The 20,343-nt window shown below is 36.1% G+C and overlaps 1 protein-coding gene across 3 annotated transcripts in view; it reads right to left on the reverse strand.

Moving 5' to 3' along the window:
• LOC144061371 (protocadherin-15-like) overlaps window positions 1–20,343 on the reverse strand; it is a 254,801-nt gene that overhangs the window by 43,542 nt on the left and 190,916 nt on the right. For all 3 annotated transcript variants that reach the window (XM_077581760.1, XM_077581759.1, XM_077581758.1), the window contains 2 exons: window positions 14,679–14,819; window positions 12,509–12,621 (listed from right to left, as the gene is read on the reverse strand). In XM_077581760.1, the coding sequence (XP_077437886.1) occupies window positions 12,509–12,621; window positions 14,679–14,819 (254 nt within the window). The remainder of the gene's footprint in view (window positions 1–12,508; window positions 12,622–14,678; window positions 14,820–20,343) is intronic.

The following is a 20,343-nucleotide window of genomic DNA, read 5'->3' on the forward strand; positions in this document are numbered from 1 at the left end:
TAAAACCACACTAATGACATAACTAAATTGAATGTCAAGAAATTAAATGTTGGCTTCATTTCAATGGACACTGTGCTGCTCCTCCTGGTGTGCACATCTTAACCACCTGGGGGCAGTATAATACTGACTTAAGGACATACGAGAAAGTCAGCTCCTCAGTAAGCCATGGTTATGTCATTCTTTGCAGAGGATAAAAACTATATGCAAGCAAAAATATTGCGTTATGAAAATTGCAGCTCTAGAATGACCTTTTTTTGAAATATTTGGATACATTAAAAAAAACATTTTTTTTCTATTGCACAAAACAATTTTATTTTTCAACAAAAAAATGGTACAGAAAAAGGTTAGCATGGAAATTTTTAAATACATAAATAAATGTTAACGTTAACTTCTGTTTAAATTATTCTCAGTAAGTCGGTGACCCATCACTGGTGAGCTATTTTTAAAACAGCTAAAGCTAATTTATGTGATTGTTTAAAATGCACAAGATTTTCTGTTTCAGGTTTAGTTTGACACCAAACTACTGCTTGTTATGAATCAAGTTGAGTTGAGCACTGATCTCGAAAATAAAATAATAATCCAAACAATGGCCCGGATTGCGAAAAACTCCTAAATTGGGTCGCTATAAGGCACCACCTCATCAGCAATGGGGATATTTCTTTAACCAAATGAGATTTTAAATTCATCCTCACAAAGCTAGCATGTTCAATCTGTCATCATTTGGTTGGTCAGAGCAAAACTTTTTACAGGGATTTTCAACTATGAAAACGCATTTCTAGCAATTTCAACACATCAGTACATTTAATAACCAGCATTACTCTAGAGATGCATTTCTTTCCTTTTTTTATGCGTTCATCAGGTTAGTAGATACACATTGATTCTGAACTGCTCTCAGGCAAGTCAAGGCCACCAAATTGGCCTTTTATTCACCACAAGAATATCAATGAACACAGAGGCCTTGCTATTGTCAGTGTTTTCTATACGGAGCGCCGACATTATACAATCTGCTTCACCCCGTCCGCGCCGTTGCAGCAAAATGACAGAATCGCATGGCGGTTGCAGCGGCCCCGTCAGAAAGAATGCCGTCATTTGCATTTACACGAGATTCAAGATTAGGCAGCATAATGCCGGCTCAACAAAAGCGCCGTGAAGCTAACTATGTTACATAAAAGGCTATTAGAGGAAACAATAAATCGGTAGGAGATGTTGACGCAATCAACAGCGGGATGTGTGTGACATTTTGTTATAATCAAGGTGGATAGTCATGATTTGTAATTCTCTTTTATATTTGAAGCTTTTAACAAAACCACTATAAAAAGCTGTTTGATCATTTATTTGCTATCCAGTCCAGATTCATGTACTAATACACTCTTTGTCCTAGTATACAGTAATGACGACTTTTTCTTACTGGTATGACCCCCCCCCCCCCGCCCCCCCCCTCCACTACTGTATGACATTCGTAGTTGCCATCATATCAAAATTCTGACTTTGATGCATGAAGTACCTTGGTACAGATACTGCAATAAGGAGCTTTTTTTTTTTTGCAGGATTATACAGTAAGTACCATAACATCTATGCTAATTTCCATTAGCCTGCTTATGATGTTTTGCATTATAATATAGCATTAATTAAGTGACCTAACAACAACTGACTTACCACATAAACAATTTCAATCTACACTTGTAGCCCTTACTATCGCTAAAAAAACAATTCTTGTTAACTGGAAAAATAAACAAACTCTGAATATCGACCAATGGTCTAACCTCCTCATAAATCACATTTTAATGGAAAAAATATCTGCCTCAAATAAAAACCAAATATCAAAATTTATAGAAACATGGTCTACGTATATAGAATTTTTTAACCTAATTCCGGTTACTTAATTCTGTCTGTTAGCGAGAGCCACTACATTGTGATAACTTACATTGATGTTTCTGCATCTGGCAATTTATTATTATATTATATTATTAGTATGGGATTTTTTTTTAATGGGCTTTAGGTGAACTGATGAATACACACACGCTCGCACGCACGCACGCACAAACACACACACACACGCACATACACATACTCACCCACATACAAAAAAAAGGGTATATATATATATATATATATATATATATATATATATATATATATATATATATATATATATATATATATATATATATATGTGTGTATATGTGTATATATATATGTATATGTATTTAAAAAAAAAAAAAACATTTATTACATTTTTTTTTTAATTGATTTGTTGGAAAAAAAAAAAGGAGAGCAATGATGATGTCAAATCGAATGAACAATACTGAGCTCTCCTGTAAAAAAAAAAGAAAAAAAAAAAACATTAATTAAGATGGCCGACTTTTGTTGGGAAAAATGATAGATTCCCTTAAACATACCGTACAATGTTGCATTCTCTTTTTTAGTTGTGAGAGCGCGCCGACAAATATGAAGAGAATTTAACTGCTTTACAAACGAGACGAGTTCACCAGTTTTATTAACTTGACGATCTTGAATCTTTTTGACGTGAAAGCCTGAAGAAGAAACCAAGCACGACCGCGAAACATTTTGCGGTTGAATATTAACTCTTTGACTGCCAGACGTTTTCAGAAAAGGGATGCCGTGGGTGCCAGCCGATTTAAGCATTTTTGACTGATCTTTCAAGGTCCACAGAAAAAAATGTGTTTGGAATATGGAAACACACATACTACCAAATGAAAGATTGGACTCTCATCTTTCATCAGAAAAAAATGTTTGTTTCTACCTTATTCCGTTTTTCAGTAATCAACAATAGAAAATGGTTAGTTTCACCTCTGTTTTGAAAAAAAAAACGTCTTTTAACGTCTTTGGCACTCCTCCATAGGATTTTACTAAACGTTATTTAACGTTTTTGGCAGTCAAAGAGTTAAGTATCTCTCTCAATGAAGCGTTAAAAAAAATTATACGCCCCAAAATGTGTTTTTGTAGGAAAAAGTCACCTTTCGTCAAGGAGATATTTTCATCCAAGCATTTAAACTTCAACAGATGAAGTTTACATGAGGAAAAATTACGCTAAAAATTTGTTTCTCCCAGAAAGACTGTGAAATCATAGAAGTGTTTAATCACCTCATGATTCATTCATTTATTGATAGATTACACAACAAATAGATAGTTTTGAAATCAGTTCAAGGATTATCCATGTTACTGTAAAAAAAAGGAGTTTGGTAAGGGAAAAAAAATGCTTGCAATATCTCAAAGTTATTATTTATTACACAGGCCTATTTGACATTTTGGTACAGATTTTAGGAAGAATCATGGAAGTTGACATGATTTGGTTTCCGGGGCCACATGAACTGATATGAGGGAGCCAGATCGGGCCCCCCGGGCCTTGTGTTTGACACCGATGATGTAGAGGTGGGAAATAAAGTGCTCTATGATACAGAGCATACAAAAAAAAAAAACATTAATAGAAAGGAAAATGTTATTTAGCTGTCTAGGTTTAATAGTATATTATTTGTGTAATGCTTCAACTCTGTCAGAAACAGCAAAAACAATGATTATTAGGCACAAAATATGTTTTAACTTTATAAAAAATCTGAAGCATGATGCCAAGAAAATAAACTACAACAGCTGAAAAAAAAAAAGGAACATTTTGGCTATGGGTGCCCTTTTTTTTTTTTTTTTTTGCCTGATCATCATAATTCATTCCAGTGTATCAAAAACATGAAAAGGACGAGAATAACGAACATCATTATAAGAAAGTGTAATAATCTTATATTGATATATGAGAGTTAGGAGATGAATAATGGATCAGGGGTGGACAAAAGCATTTGGGAATATTATTCTATGACTTTTCTCTTTATCGGCTAAATTATCATTACTTATTATTATAAAATGTTATTAATTGCCTCTTTGGGTCAGTAAAATGAAGATACACGCCGTTTTTTGCAAAACCTCCGCTACACTTGGATGATTCCTCATAATTAAGTATGGAACCAAGAGGAAATGAGGTTTGCTATGCTGTTATAATTCTGGCTATGCATTTTTTATCACAGAATTTAGAATAATTCATGACTTATACCTTCTTAGTTGCTTTTATTGCGATGACTATTAGTGCAAAAAAAAACGGATGCGATTTTGCTGCATGTGCACTAAAAGCTCCACGCGTCGGCCTTTTAAGGGGACATAATATGGAAAATGGACTTTTTAATTGCTTGTATACGAATAGTTTTATGAAAATGTTCCTGGCAGCCGGCAGCGCGTTGGCCCAGTGGGTAGCACACCTGCCTCACAGTTGTGAGGATTGAAAGTGATTGGTTCATTCGGAAATTTGAACACAAGTAGCAGCAAAGAAGAAAGAAAAACAAAAAGTGAAAAAAATAATCGTAATAAAAAACGTCAAAGGAGATAATCATGTTACTCATACACATACTTTACTACACGTTCCAGGGGGGAAGGAATCAAGGTATCTGCAGGTTTGAGGAAAACAAATTTATGACTTCTCAGAATGGTTCTTTAAGGACATATCGATCAAATTTAACAGCCCTCATTCAGAAAATGTGGCCACTAGGCTATAAAACATTTTTTTTTATGGTGATTGTAGACTAATTACAAAGTTTTAGAAAAGTTGTTTATTGGGTCTGGCATTTTTAAGACTCTTGAACAACAGATTTAATGTTTAGGGGTCATTTTTTAAAGGATAATTTAGCAGCGCACTTCTGGACAAATCCAATTGAAGGCTTTTTAAGCCTCTGCAGGCACCCGACGAGTAATTGGCAAGAACTGAAAAATATGTTGTATTTTTTTTCTGAGCATGTTTTTGCTTAATTTATGGATTACTTACTTTTAAACGCAACCTAGGTACTTTACTGAATACTTGATTTTAAGTTACTTTAATAGTTACGTTTACGACAACCCTGCTTAACAAATAGCAATTGCAAGTGCATTTTTTTCTAGTGACGTTTAAGAATAAAATTTGTATTTATTTAAAAATACAATAAGGAGTCATTTCTGGACTTTGCTCAACATAAATGGGATACTTGTTTTTTATTGAAAAATAATAATAATGAAATAAAATACACTCTAAAAACAGTTGGATCAAAAATGGACTGATCCACTTTATGGGCCAATTTGACTCTACTTTTGGGGTTTTTATTTTATTTTATTTTTTATTTTTATTTTTTTTCCCTTAAAAAGAAAGAAAGAGAAAAAAAAGAAGAAAAGAGAAAAAAAAGAAAAGAAAAAAAGAAGAGAAAAAAAAGAGAAAAATAAAGAAAAAAGGAAAAAGAAGAAAAGAAAAAAGAAAGAAAAAAAGAAGAAGAAAAGAGGGGAAAAAAAGAAAAAAAAGGGAAAATTTTAAAAAATAAAAAACTTTTGGGGTTTTTATACAAAATGACCCAATATTTTGACCCAAGTAAAGGATCTGACCAATATTTATGAGTTGTTTTACACTAAAAGACCCATTCCTTGACTCAAAGTTGGGTCAAATAGACCCAAGTAGAGGATCTGATCATTTTTGACCCATAATTGTGTTATTTTTGACCCAACTGTTTTTAGAGTGTACAGTCTTTCTAGACTTCACTTGGTTTCCTATTTTTATAGCAATACGACACACAGTCTTTCTAGACTTCACTTGGTTTCCCGTTTTTATAGCAATACGACACAATATTCTGTGGGCCTTGCAAAATCAAAATCTAGTAAAACAGCCAGGAGTGAAGGGGATTGCTTCTGTGAAAATGGCTGGGAGTGAATGAGTTAATGAGCTCTGACAAAAAAAGAAAAAAAGAAGAGCACTACAGCACAACACTCGCAAGCTTTCGCCACTCAGTGAGATACTATCTTAAGACTAAAACTAAAATGGCCAGAGGTGGCAAATCCAGGTCCAGAAAGTAAAAACCCTGCTTTAGCCCCTTGTGCTAGCTAATTAGCTCCCTAGCAGGTAAACAAGCACCCGAGGAGCTAGCTAGGGAGCTCGCTAGCTCGAGCCAGTAGAACGGATAAGAAATCATATTTCTTCACTTTCTTTCTTCACGTCGCAGCAAGAAGCAGTTTTGCCTTGCATTATCTTAAAGTATATGTTCTATCACATCCAGAGTTGGCAAACCCAGGTCCAAACTGCCACAGTTTGGCTTTAGCCCCTTGTGCTAGCTATCGAGCACCCGAGGAGCTAGCTAGGGGAGCTCACTTAGCTAGCACCTAAAGCCAAACTGCGGCGTTTTTTTTTTTACTTTCTGGATCTGGATTTGCCACCTCTGAAAATGGCTGCCAATAACACTACTGTGAGTTTGTTGCCCCGACATGACATGACATTAATATCATCATCATGATTAATAACCAGCGGGTCAGCCTGGCACACCGCAGGACGGCGATGCATCGTGACATCACACAAACAGACGCAGCGGCGGCTTGCATGTTTTATAGCGGCCGACTAAATCATTTGCCACCTGGAGGCCTCGCCCGCAGGGAGACATTATTCTCTCTCTAACAAGCTGAATCCCGCCGGAGGTGTCGCTGACATAAATTGGGTGCTCTTCTGGCAACAAAGCCCACAAATAACACATCTGTTTATATTCAAATACTTTTTTTTATGATTTTTTTTTTTTTAAAGCTATGTTTTTCTAAGTCGCTTTTCTTGATCTTCAAACGTGTTCAAGGCGCCTTTAGCAGTGTTTCTCAAAAAAACAAAAGTCTCCACCATACTGAACAACCTTAAAATACAATAGAGAATTAGGCCTGTGTTAATGTTATTTAAAAACAAGGCAGAAGTTTAAACATCAAGTGCTTAACTTTAGGAAAATGGCCTGGCCTTTTGACTTGTGTGAATGAGAATGTAAAATTCTATGTCAACTGTAAACTGGCCAAAATATTAGCCACTCTTAGCGATGGCCTCAGTTGTGGCCATCTGCAGGTCGTCGAAGAAAGTGCTCATGTTTATTTATATGTATATGTACATGTGTTTAAAAAAAAAAAAAGTTTGTTTAATAAAGTGATTGAAAGTGCACAGATGTTTTTTTCTATATTCCCTCAGTCTTTTTTTTCTCTTTTCTTTTCTGGAGAGCTCAGTATTGTTCATTCGGTAATTTTACTGATTTGACATGCCATCATCATTGCTCTCTTTTTTTAAATTAATTTTTATTTTGTATGTGGGTGAGTATGTGCATGTGCGCATGCGTGTGCGTGTGTATGTTCATTAGTTCACCTAAAACCTATTAAAAATCCCATACCGTTCACCTACTTCAGAATCCAGCTAGAGTCGTGAGGTTGTCAGGAGACCCGAGGAAGGATCAAAGCAAAGAAAATAATCTATATTATATTATATTCCCTCTTAAGTCTTATCCTAACCACCTATTTAGCAATTACAATTCCTTCCAACTAGCCGTGATGGGCTACATAGAATTAGCTGCGTAATAATATTTACTTGACTGTTGACCCACAGTTGTGTAAATGACACCATTGTAGTTTCTTTTATTAAGTGTGAAATGAGCCTAAACATTGGACACTCTCTGCAGCAGGCCGCGTGGAATCATAATCACTGCAAAAAATCCTGCGATATAGTAAATCATCTACAATATAAGTACAATAAACAAAAGAAAAATGCAATGCAATGTACCTGCAAATGAATGAAAGATGACTGTAATTAGTTTACACAAGACTAAATAAATGACAAAGTATGCACATTTAATTAAGAGGCTGAAATGAGAGGATTTTGACTTTGTAAATAATAAAAATATGGTAAATGGTACTTTATTTATATAATAGCGCTTTCGTACCTAGCAAGGCCATCAAAGCACTTTCGAGTTTGACAGCGCATTCACCTACTGATGACATCACCAGGAGCGACTGTGTGTTAAGTATCTTTCCCAAGGATACTTCGACATGATCATTAGTTAGTCATTAGATAGTTTTAGTAATAACAGTATTAGTGGTGGTGTTGGATGGTGACAATGAATATCATTGTTATTGACTCATTCACTGCCATACTGTAAATTCATTTGAACTATTTCTATTAGTTAAACGTTTTTTTCTACTTTTGTTAACAAGATTAAGAAAACCTAGAATTTTTTTGGTTGTAAATTTAGAACAGATATAAAAAAAAATTGTGATTAATTGTGAGTTAACAAGTGAAGTCATGTGATTAATTACAATTTAAAAAAAAATGAATCACCTGATGCCCCTAATCTTTAATAATCTTTTATTCTTTAAAAAAAAAAAGATTAAAAAAAGAAAAAAATATTAAAAAATTAGGGGCGTCAGGCAATTAACTCATTCACTGCCATTGACAGCAATAGATGTCAAAAATTAATTTGAACTATTTCTATCAGTTTAACATTTTTTTCCATTTTTGTTAACAAGAGTATGAAAGCCTAGAATTTTTTTTTGTACATTTAGAACAGAAAATTTGTGATTAATCGGGAGTTAACTAGTTAAGTAATGCGATTAATTACGATTACAAATTTTAATCGCTTGATGCCCCTAATTTGTAATAATCTTTTCTTTTAAAATATATATATATATATATTTTAATAATCTTCTTTTTTTTTTTTTTAAAGAAAAGATTATTAAAAATTAGGGGCGTCAGGCGATCACAATTTTTTAATCGTAATTAATCGCACGACTGCACTAGTTAACTCACGATTAATCACACATTTTATATCTGTTCTAATACAATAAAAAAATCTAGGTATTCATATTCTTGTTAACAAAAGTGGGAAAATGTTTAAAACTAATAGAAATAGTTCAAATGAATTTTTGTCGTCTATAGCCGTCGATGGCAGTGAATGAGTTAATATTAGTAATCGTATCTAATCGCATGACTTTACTAGTTAACTCACGATTAATCACAAATTTCATATCTCTTCGAAGAGTAAATTTTTTTCCCCTAGGTTTTCATACTCTTGTTAACAAAAATTAAAAAAAAATGTTTAACTAATAGAAATAGTTAAAATATTTTTTTTTACGTCTATAGCCGTCAATGGCAGTGAACGAGCTAAGTATTTTAAAATACACACTTTGGCTGATTTTACCTGGAGGAGATATAATCTAACAACATTGTTTTTATTAGTATTAGTGCATTTATACAAGCAAACAAATCTGCTCCATCCATCTCAAACAAGCGCCTTTACCCTCTAAAAATCACGACACAATTACGAATAACCGCTATACATTCCACTTTATTGTTTGCACTCTCTTTTATGAGCCGCTTACATAAACAGCTCATGCTGCTATGATCTCAAAAGCGCCGCGACAAATAGCAGGTGTGCCGCTACAGCATAAGCAGCAATCGGGGCCATTTATTGTGGCTAACAACGACTGGGAGGCCCTCATTTCCCTCTGACAGATGGACAGGACCGACCGTAAAGCCCGGGCAGAAATCATTAAGCCGGCCCAAAACCCAGCAGAGCCGTTTTGATTGTGTGGCCCCGAGCTGCGGGCATAACTTACCTGATTGCTCATATAACTTACTGCCTGCGCGTTGACAGACGTGAGCTTCTCTGGATATTTACGCGGTGATTTGTGGCGGCGGCGGGTTCTCTTTGGGGAGGAATAGCCCGGGTGAGGGATGAGCCGGCTCTCCGTTCAAAAAAAAAAAAAAAGCCAGCAGATTGGACACCCTCGGCAGGAAGAGACGGCGGTCGAGCAGGAGAAGGAGATTTTTTTTTTTTTTAATTGAAACCGAAAAGAGCTTTTGAGAATGAACTGGCTGCGCAAATCCTTAATAAAGTTTTGTCATCGCGTTCCGCCACCTGGATGTACCCTAAGCTATTGTTTGTTTACAAACATTATGATATTCTCGAATGCATTCCAATAAGAGCCAACCCAAGAGCGGAATCCGAAATCATTGGTCAAGCTAATCATTCTTGTGATTAAGTATTAAGTAAGTACCTCCCCCAAGGAGGTTACTGCTTATGGAGGACCAAAACAGCCACAAAAAATAAATAAATAAATGACTAAATAAATAAACAAATGAATGAAAGTAAAAAATAAATATGGATATAAAAACATAATTCGAAAATTAAATACAAAAACATAGATATAAATGGAAATAAAAAAAACAAAATAAATATATAACCCTAAAATAAATAAATAAAAGTCAAAATAAATACAAAAATTGCAACAGCGGAGGCCAACCCAAGACCCACTTAGGACCGCCCCCTCATTTGCATAACATTTCAACCCGACAGTGCGTCTGCAGCATGAAATGTGCAGAGCGTTTTTATTTATTGATTGATATTTAAGTCTATTCATGTATTTTTGTATTTATTTCAACATATATTTATATTTATTTTTTCATTATTTATTTTTTTATTCATTGTTACTTTTATTTATTTGTTTAAGGATATTTTTTTCATTTATATTTATTTTTTGTATTTAATTTATGAATTATATATATATTTTTATATACATTTTTATATTTATTTTTAATTTTGGCAGTTTTGGTCCCCCAAATAACTGCTTGACGTAGGCAATGTAGGCCAAATGTATCATGAATTTTCAATATCGCCACTTCCAGCTGACTCCAGCCATCACTTGAAAGTGGCTCTGGATCTTTGTGTCTGTGTTCTCGTGGAAGTGCTAAATTGCTTACTTAGCGTCTGCCTATCATACGAATTGAAAAGCGAATATCTCCAGTGATCCTTGTTAAGTGCTGACTGTCGAAATGCATTTTTGATACAGCGTTTCATGTCATATCATTAGATCATGCAAGTGTACCTAATGTTGCAACTGGTAACCACAGAGAAAAAAAAAATGGATGGGCATATTTGTGCAAAAGTCGCGCACAACACCGCCATTGTGTTGACATCTTGTGTCATGCCTCAGCCTGCCTACCCAAGTCTTTAATAGCATGTCAAATTCAGTTACGCCGGCGCGTCTGCCTACGCTGACTGACACGTCAGCTCGTAAATCAATCCACTTAAAAGCAGCGCTCCCATTAAGTCCCGCCGGAGACAACTTTGCCATCAGTCCTCCGGTGCCTCAGCCTACTGGGAATTCACCCCAGACAGGTGCCTGCTGCGAGCATGCAACGTAGCATATTACAAGCCGCCCAAGCCGGCGCTGGCACGTAATGAGCGACTTCTTCAAAGGCGCTTCAGATGGAGTGTTAATAATCCATGCGTAGTTTAATTATAAATCACTTGGCCGACTCCTCCTGAGTCACTGCAACATCAGCCTTTTGTCGGACCGCGCTTGGACACGCACCGCCTTGCGTGGCAGACCGTCGGCATCCTTGAGAAATATGGAGGACTTTTGCCCCTTCTGACACTTTAATTGTGCTGGCGCTTAAACCTCTTAACCAAAGTAAGTGATTTTTAAAATGTGCTCTTCGAGTGTGGTGAAGAAGTCCTCAATCTTTTTTGTGGACCAGTTTTTGCGTCAATATTTTGACCGTCCGTAGAACGAATTAGGTGGTGTCACTCACACATTTTGAGAATCGATTATTCTATCGATTATTCTATCGATTATTCTATCGATTAATCGACTAATCGGGTTCATTTTACTTTTGCCTTAAAGTGTATTACAAAAGCATTTTTCCCCCTGATTACTGTTTAGAAGCAGTGATTGGTGTTTATTTTGTACTTCGTATTCGTATAGTGATTAAAAAAAAAGGGGGATTGATTTGGTGCTATGCTACCGGTTCGGCCAATGTTTTCCAAAGTAAAAACAGATGTTTGCAAAAGTCTTATTTTGATTAAAAACAGAAAATAATCAGTCGTCTTTGATGAAGGCTATATAAATCAGTCAACAATTACAGTTGATATGCAGAAATCTGAAGCAACCCCCTTTGCTCCCAGCTGTTGTACTGGATTTTGACTGATTTTGCAAGGCCCCATAATATTATGTTTTACTGCTATAAAACCATGGAACCTGCCAAAACAAAGATTAGAGTCTCTTATTTCATCAGTTTTTTTTTAATTTTATCTGTTATACAAACATAGCTAAGTTTCATCATCACAAACGTGTTTAAAAGACTGGGAAAAAGAGCTGGTTGCAACATGGCCCTGGCTGATCTCTTATACTCTGCTGCCACCTGCTTGCCGTTTTTTTGTAATAACTAGCATTGCTTTAAGCGACCTCTTGAGGTCAGAAGCTGCATCAAAGAGGTGTATTAAATGAGGTTAAAAAAATATATGTAATATATATTAACTGTACTATATTAATAAACGCTTCAAATTGTAAAGAGACTTTTGCTGACTCGGCTTTTGCTGACTAACCGATGGTCGGTACGCGCGTGCCGCACTTAACTCATTCACCGCCATTAACGACTATAAACGTCACAGCTGGCAGTGAATTCGTTAAGAAAGGAAGTTTTAAGCCGCTGTGATTTACGACAAGCACCCTGAGGATTCCGTACATATTTATGGTGGAAACGGATTCATGTGGTAAAAAGGACACAGGAGCAGAATGTAGGCCAAAGCAGTTGACGCACATCATTAAAGCCAAATAAGGGCACTCGCAGCAATAAATATTTGACAGGGCAGGCGAATATTAATTCAAGCATGTTGAACCGTCATAACAACGACGCGCTCACCTGTACTCCTCCTGCGTAAAGATGGGAATCCGCGAAGGCTGAAGGACGGTGATCTCCACCAAGGTGCTATTCGTCTTCACAGGCTCGCCGTCGTCAAAGGCGATGACAAACAGCTGCACGCCCCCACACACACACACACACACACACATACAGCCGTCAGATATTACAAGTTGTTTACAACAGCCGCCATAATTCATTTTACAAGCACAAGAAGCAGGAACGGAGAGAGAGGGAACATTTCGGTCGCAAGGTGGTGTCTGAGACATCCTTATTAGAACCAAATGTCCTAGAGCACCTGCTTCTCTCTTTAAAAAAAATAAATATATATAAAAAAAAAAAAATAATAATAAACAGAACGGGTCACCTTGGGACGATGGCTTTATGTAACAAGCTTTTCGACATCGCAGAAAGAAATTGTCATCCAGTTAACGGATATCACGGATCCCAAAAATGATCCTCAGTGGCACTCATAGCCACATTTACAAATGTAACCGTATTATGTTAAACATGTCATATTAATTATAAAACAATTTAACAATTTTAAAAGTATAATATGTTTTCCCATTAAAACCCTGACGTATATGATCTGACACACGCATTGCACGGATAATCCATTAGAGGGCGGTAATCACCCAGCGACCTTGCAAGATCGCCCCAATTGAGAAAGGAGGGACAACGATACTTATTAACTCTTTGACTGCCAAAAACGTTAAATAACGTTTAGTAAAATCCTATGGAGGAGTGCCAAAGACGTTAAAAGACGTTTGTTTCAAAACAGAGGTGAAACTAACCATTTTCTATTGTGGATTACTGAAAAACGGAATAAGGTAGAAACAAACTTTTTTTTTCTGATGAAAGATGAGAGTCCAATCTTTTTTTGGTAGTATGTGTGTTTCCATAGTCCAAACACATAATTTTCTATGGACCTTGAAAGATCAGTCAAAATGCTTAAAATCGGCTGGCACCCACGGCATCCCTTTTCTGAAAACGTCTGGCAGTCAAAAAAATGTTACAAAAAAATGTTAAAAATGTTATGAACAAAACTAATAGAAATAGTTCAAATTAATTTTTGACGTCTATAGTCGTCAATGGCAGTGAATGAGTTAGTAGTCATTACTTCCCAATGTTTCTTTCTGATTTTTGGAAATGCTAATATGTTTAATAAGTTTAAGGCAGTTACAAATGTACTAATTTAAAGCATTGTGACCAAATGTACCAAATATGACACAAATCAAAAATCATGTGTAAGTTGATTTTCAAAATATTTGTTTGTTTGTTCAAAAGGACCAATATATACTCTATTTGCAAAGAATCAGAATTTTCTCTCATATATTTCATGGTTTAGGCTTTTAACAGAGTGGCTTCTTTACTATTGCCATTAAATTAGATGCCTATCGAAACTAGGAAACCGGTAAGTTTCTGACCTGATGTTTGGAACAGAACTTTAATCGTCAGTTTTGCTCTTCCATATTAATTAGATCCCGTTTTGATTCATGGTCCCATTTTGAGAATGTGTGACTTTCAATTGAAGCCCAAGTTTTAGAATGCAACTCTCATGGAGAGTATTGTCTTGCAAAATGGCTGCCTGCGGACCACTGGTAGTCCTCAAGAAACCCCTACATAAATCCATGAATTGAATTTTCCTGGACTTTTTTTTTTTCTCCCTTTGGATATTTTTGATCAATTTCTGCTTAACGGCCGTTCAAGAGAAGCTGGTCTGCCTTTTCGTGGTCTTTCAGACTAAAAACTTTTTTGTCACAATGTAAAAAAGATGTCCATTTAACTCTTTGACTGCCAAAAACGTTAAATAACTTTTAGTAAAATCCTACAGAGGAGTGCCAAAGACGTTTGTTTCAAAACAGAGGTGAAACTAACCATTTTATATTGTTGATTACTGAAAAACGGAATAAGGTAGAAACAAACTTTTTTTTCTGATGAAAGATGAGAGTCCAATCTTTCATTTGGTAGTATGTGTGTTTCCAAAGTCCAAATACATACTTTTCTGTGGACCTTGAAAGATCAGTCAAAATGCTTAAATCGGCTGGCACCCACGGCATCTCTTTTCTGAAAACGTCTGGCAGTCAAAGAGTTAATAGCACAAAAATATCACGTCCTCTGTCTGTCTCCGTCATTCAAGCAATCTATCCATGCACGCTAACATCTTCTCAACCTTAAAGGTAAGGCTGGGGTCCTCATTGAGGTTGACCTTGGTGACAATCCTTCCGCTCACTTCTTCCACATCAAAGATGCTCCCGCTGTAAGGCGACTTGTCCTGGTCCACTCTGTAGCGCACAAAACTCGCCGGAGTGCCCTGAAAGGCACAAGGCGGAGGAGGATAAAGAATACATGAGATTAATGGTAGTTTGCAAAATGATGGTCGAGGCCTCAAAACAAAGGAACTGTTGGACTATAACACAGATACCACCAAAAATCTGATCTTCGGACAGTCTAATTCAGGATTTGACCAAAATTCAGAGGTGGAACCACTGTTGCTAACTGTCATGGAAGCAGTAATAGAAGTTATTGAGATGTAAGAATGGAGCTACACGTCCTGGCTGCTTAGTTCAAAATGGTAATGGATTGTTGGGTTATTTCCATATTTTTCTTTGAGAAACTTTTCCTGAATATTATTTACAAAAAAAAAAAAAATAAAATGAATGATGAATTTTGTTATGATTTCCCCATCTCATTGCTCTTAGTAGTCATCCCTTGATTGCACCGCCTAGTATAAATCACGTTATTTATGAATTCAGATGTCTTGAGTTCAATTTTATTGAAAAGGGGGAAACGCTTCTTTATTAAACTCATGCCTACAGTCTGCAGAATAAATCACTTGCATTAATAATTAGTAGGCGCCGGACGTTAAGTGTGACACTTGGATTAAGATTAAACACACTTCCTGATTGCGGATCATCTTAATAGTTTTTCTTACAACACTTTCTTCCCTGAGGACAGAACTGATCTTTTAATAATCTTTTTTTTTTCTCGCCGCCTCATTCGCCAAAGTTGGTCTGTTGCCTGCCTCGGGGATTGGCCAGTCTGGACTCTGACAAAGAGATAAAACCACAAGCATGAACATGTCCCCGAAGGGGCTTTTCCTCACACGCATTTGTCTTTAAGGGCTTGGGAAACCTTCTCAGGGAAGTCTTTGGGGGGATTTGCAGGACGATGGATAAGATGTCAAAATGGATCAACAATAAAATTCAGGAATATTGTTTTCACTGTATCATATGACCGCCGTAATGGGAGCCGCTTCGGTCAGTAAACATTATACACGCATATTAAACCAGCCTGAGCAATCTCATCAGCTCACTATTTTATTGTTTGCCTTTTGACTATCATAATTACTGTTTTATTGTACGGGGATTATCAACTCAAGGTCACCTTAAAAAGAAGCTAAAAAGAAAACGTGCAGGATAAAATATGCAATATGATATTAAAAACTAGTTAAATTTCTACTAATGTAATTGTCATGTATCATGAGAGTAGCACAAATACTGTAAAAATGCTATCGATGCCCGACAATGTGGCTAAATAGTCATCGAAACACATTATGCTTTTGAATTAGTGAATAATTTACAGTAAATTTTGAATCTACTTGTGTGGCAAACTAGTAAAAATTAGCTTAAGCTAGCGAGGCAAGCTTAGCATCCATGTAGCCGAGTCAGACTATTTGCTAATACTGCTTTAAAAAAATCTATTTCGCTGGTGACAAATATCCATCCATCAATTTGTGATGACATTAGCGCTACTAGCAAGATACTGCTATGCAACTGCGGAAGCTGGAAAATGTCGCTAAAAGTGACATACTAACATCAGACTAACATCATGTACGTTGAATTAACAATTATAAGTGAGTTTAGTATCTCTGCGTGTTGTTTTCAAATCCCCACAAACGATAGAAATCATTAGCTTAAGATGGCTATTTAGCTCACATGAAAGAGGCAAGCTAGGATCACAGTAGCTTGGTCAGACCAATAAAAAAAATTAAATTAATGTTTACGATACACTACAATTTCTAATTATGATACAGTTACACCGCAAAAACTTTCTTTTATAAAACATATACTGTATTATCTATCCAGGTAGTTTTATGTCTTTGTGTTTGGTAATCGAAACACCAAACAGTAGGGATCATTAACTTGAGCTAGCTAGTTAGCTGATGCCACAGTGGCAAGCTAACATTACTGTAGCAGAGTCAAACTATTTGCTAGCCTTCTGAACATAGTTGTTATATTTTTTACATGACATTAAAATCATTCTATTTTATGATACGAAAGGTCATTTTTTTCCACAGCTACCACGGCTAAAACCACTTAAAAAAACGTATTTTATGAGCCATATATTAAGCTTTTTTACAAAGATCCATCCGTCATTTTTACAGAGGTTGTAGATGTGTCAATGCAGCAGCAGTCGATAACATCAAATGAGTCCAGATGTCTACTGGATTAAAAAAACAACAACTCATCAACTCAGCAGATTGGTCGCTTACCGACACCCTTTATCAATCACTCATAAAGCCCTCCCGTCTTGGTTTCATTTTGGGATAATCAGTGCTTATTTACACCTGAATTGATGCCTGAGTCTTGCTTGTCACCAAGAATTATGAACGGTGAGTTGAAATACATTTCTCAAGCACATGTTGCTTTACATGCAGGATTTTTTTTTTTTATAATTTCACTATATGTAATAATGTTTTACCACACACAAATATTAAAAGTAGCCCGACTAAAATAAATGCTTTATTGTTATCATTATTATTATTATCATCATTATCTTTATCATTATTATTAATAAAAATAAACTTAAATTAAAGTTCACTTATTTTACAGCCTTGTTGAAATCAATATTTAGAAGGGGCGGGTCTCTCATGCAAATGAGCCACTGCTCACCCCGCCCCCTCTACTGCGGGGTGTGATAAAGCAAGTATGACTTTGCACATTTTCTGACATCGGCTTCTGCAGGGGTAAAATACAATTATTAGTAGAAATAACTTTTTTTTTTTAACCACCCAAAAATAGATAACTAAAAGTTGAACTTTTTGTTTTTTTTATGATTCACAATGCCAGAGTGATCACATTATGCTATTACCATTGCTAAAATAAAAGTCATAGCTGTTCAGTACTTCCTAAAAGCATCTGCATCTGTGACGGCTTCACATCTACAGTAATCGACGGAGTGAAATTAAATGTGAAGCGCGAAATAATCAAGTTTACTTCCGAGTCCACCACATTACATCTTATTAACGATGCATTTTAAAACACTATAAGAAGTTGGGCGGCTCTCGAACAAATGGCAGGGATACATTTTCTGCTGCAATAATTTTGTTTTGTTTTTTCCCCTCGGTCATAAATAACAGACCTTTCAAACCCGGCTGGCTATGAGGAATAATGCATTCAGGAGCATTTGTCTCCATGGTAATCTCATTCAGAGTGATGGAACACTAGATGAAAACACAGTCCACTTTTAGACATCACAAGCATCACTTCTCCCGAGGTTTGTAAGCTGGATAGATATTTGTCTAGCCACAAAGCTAACAGGGATGGTTCGAACCGTGAGGAACTTTTGACAGAGACGTATAGTACGCTGTCCGGCTGTGATACATATTGTATTAGCCTTTGACGGGCACTCTGTCAATAAAATGCTTTGAGCCCCGGGTCAATAAGACACTGGGTTAGTCCACTCCTGTTAGGAAATCGAATTGGTGTGTCAGTCAAAGCCCCGCTCTGCGTCACAGCCTCGTTCGTTCTCGTATGCTGACCACGTAGACGTGCTCGGGGTAGGTTGTGTTCTCATATCGCAGAAGGTTTTGAAATGGTTTTTGTACAGTGGTACGCCTTGGGCAGAGGCAAGTGGAAAGGGGATAAAAATTTAAGGTGAAGCCTGCGTAGTCAGTTGAATTCCTCAAGAAGGCCAGCAATGTACAGTGGTACCTTGAGATATGAGTTTTATTCGTTCCTTGACCATGCTAGTCATTTCAAACACTTGAAATAATCGCTCCTCACTGAAATGAATGAAAATGGCATTAATCTGTTCCAATTTCCCCCAAAATAGAGAACTGTATAAAATGCTAATCTACTAGTCAGTTGAATTCCTCAAAAAGGCCAGCAATGAACAGTGGTACCTTGAGATATGAGTTTTATTCGTTCCTTGACCATGCTAGTCATTTCAAACACTTGAAATAATCGCTCCTCACTGAAATGAATGAAAATGGCATTAATCTGTTCTAATTTCCCCCAAAATAGAGAACTGTATAAAATGCTAATCTACTAGTCAGTTGAATTCCTCAAAAAGGCCAGCAATGTACAGTGGTACCTTGAGATATGAGTTTTATTCGTTCCTTGACCATGCTAGTCATTTCAAACACTTGAAATAATCGCTCCTCGCTGAAATGAATGAAAATGTCATTAATCTGTTCCAATTTCCCCCAAAATAGAGAACTGTATAAAATGCTAATCTACTAGTCAGTTGAATTCCTCAAAAAGGCCAGCAATGTACAGTGGTACCTTGAGATATGAGTTTTATTCGTTCCTTGACCATGCTAGTCATTTCAAACACTTGAAATAACCGCTCCTCACTGAAATGAATGAAAATGGCATTAATCTGTTCCAATTTCCCCCAAAATAGAGAACTGTATAAAATGCTAATCTACTAGTCAGTTGAATTCCTCAAAAAGGCCAGCAATGTACAGTGGTACCTTGAGATATGAGTTTTATTCGTTCCTTGACCATGCTAGTCATTTCAAACACTTGAAATAACCGCTCCTCACTGAAATGAATGAAAATGGCATTAATCTGTTCCAATTTCCCCCAAAATAGAGAACTGTATAAAATGCTAATCTACTAGTCAGTTGAATTCCTCAAAAAGGCCAGCAATGTACAGTGGTACCTTGAGATATGAGTTTTGTTCGTTCCTTGACCATGCTAGTCATTTCAAACACTTGAAATAACCGCTCCTCACTGAAATGAATGAAAATGGCATTAATCTGTTCCAACTTCCCCCAAAAGAGAAAAAAATATAACTGTATAAAATGCTAATCTACGATAATGTAAGAGGCTAAGCAATGTGAATGTTTTAAACAATTTTAAACAATCCTGCTAGCTTAATGCTAAGACATAAGGCAAATTGCCAAAACAACACTGACAAATACCATTAATAGTCACAGCGTAAAAATTATCTAAGCAAATGATTTGAACACAATATAACAATACTCACAGCCATATTTTCTTCATAGTTTGCGAAAAAAATTGAATATTATAGCAGTTTACTAAGTCACTTGGAGTACTTGTGAAAGTCTTCTTCGTTTCTGTTTGTATGCAGTCACACACACCCGAAGGAGTAGCAATGAATTAATCATGATGCACAAATTGTTCAAAACTTTACATTTTATCTATGTGTGGTGTATTTTGTATTATGTTTTAAGGAAATATTATAGAGTGCTATGTAAAAAAAAAATATATATATTTTTTTGTGGCAGCTGAAAGGGATTGATGGCATCTTCACTCATTTCAATGGGGACCGGGCTTAATGAGGCATCACTCTATTTATATACAAACCACTAAAAAGGTCAGTTTTCCATTTTAGTTTCATTTTCAATGACTTTAATAAGGACACGGGCTATTAAAAAATGAACACGTAAAGAGAACGCTATCATCAGCGTCAATTCTTGCTCACGCTGACCTTTGATTGACAGGTGAAATGAGTCCGCTTTGAGGGTCTCCAGCTCCCCCCCCCCGCAAGACACCGATCACAATGAGCGGCGTAGAAAACGGATGGCTGGATGCAACATCAAGGCTCAGGCTTGAAAAACAACTTGGAAAAATAAAATAAAAAAA

This window comes from Vanacampus margaritifer, chromosome 12, assembly GCF_051991255.1.
Source record: "Vanacampus margaritifer isolate UIUO_Vmar chromosome 12, RoL_Vmar_1.0, whole genome shotgun sequence".
In the NCBI taxonomy this organism is placed as follows: Eukaryota; Metazoa; Chordata; class Actinopteri; order Syngnathiformes; family Syngnathidae; genus Vanacampus; species Vanacampus margaritifer.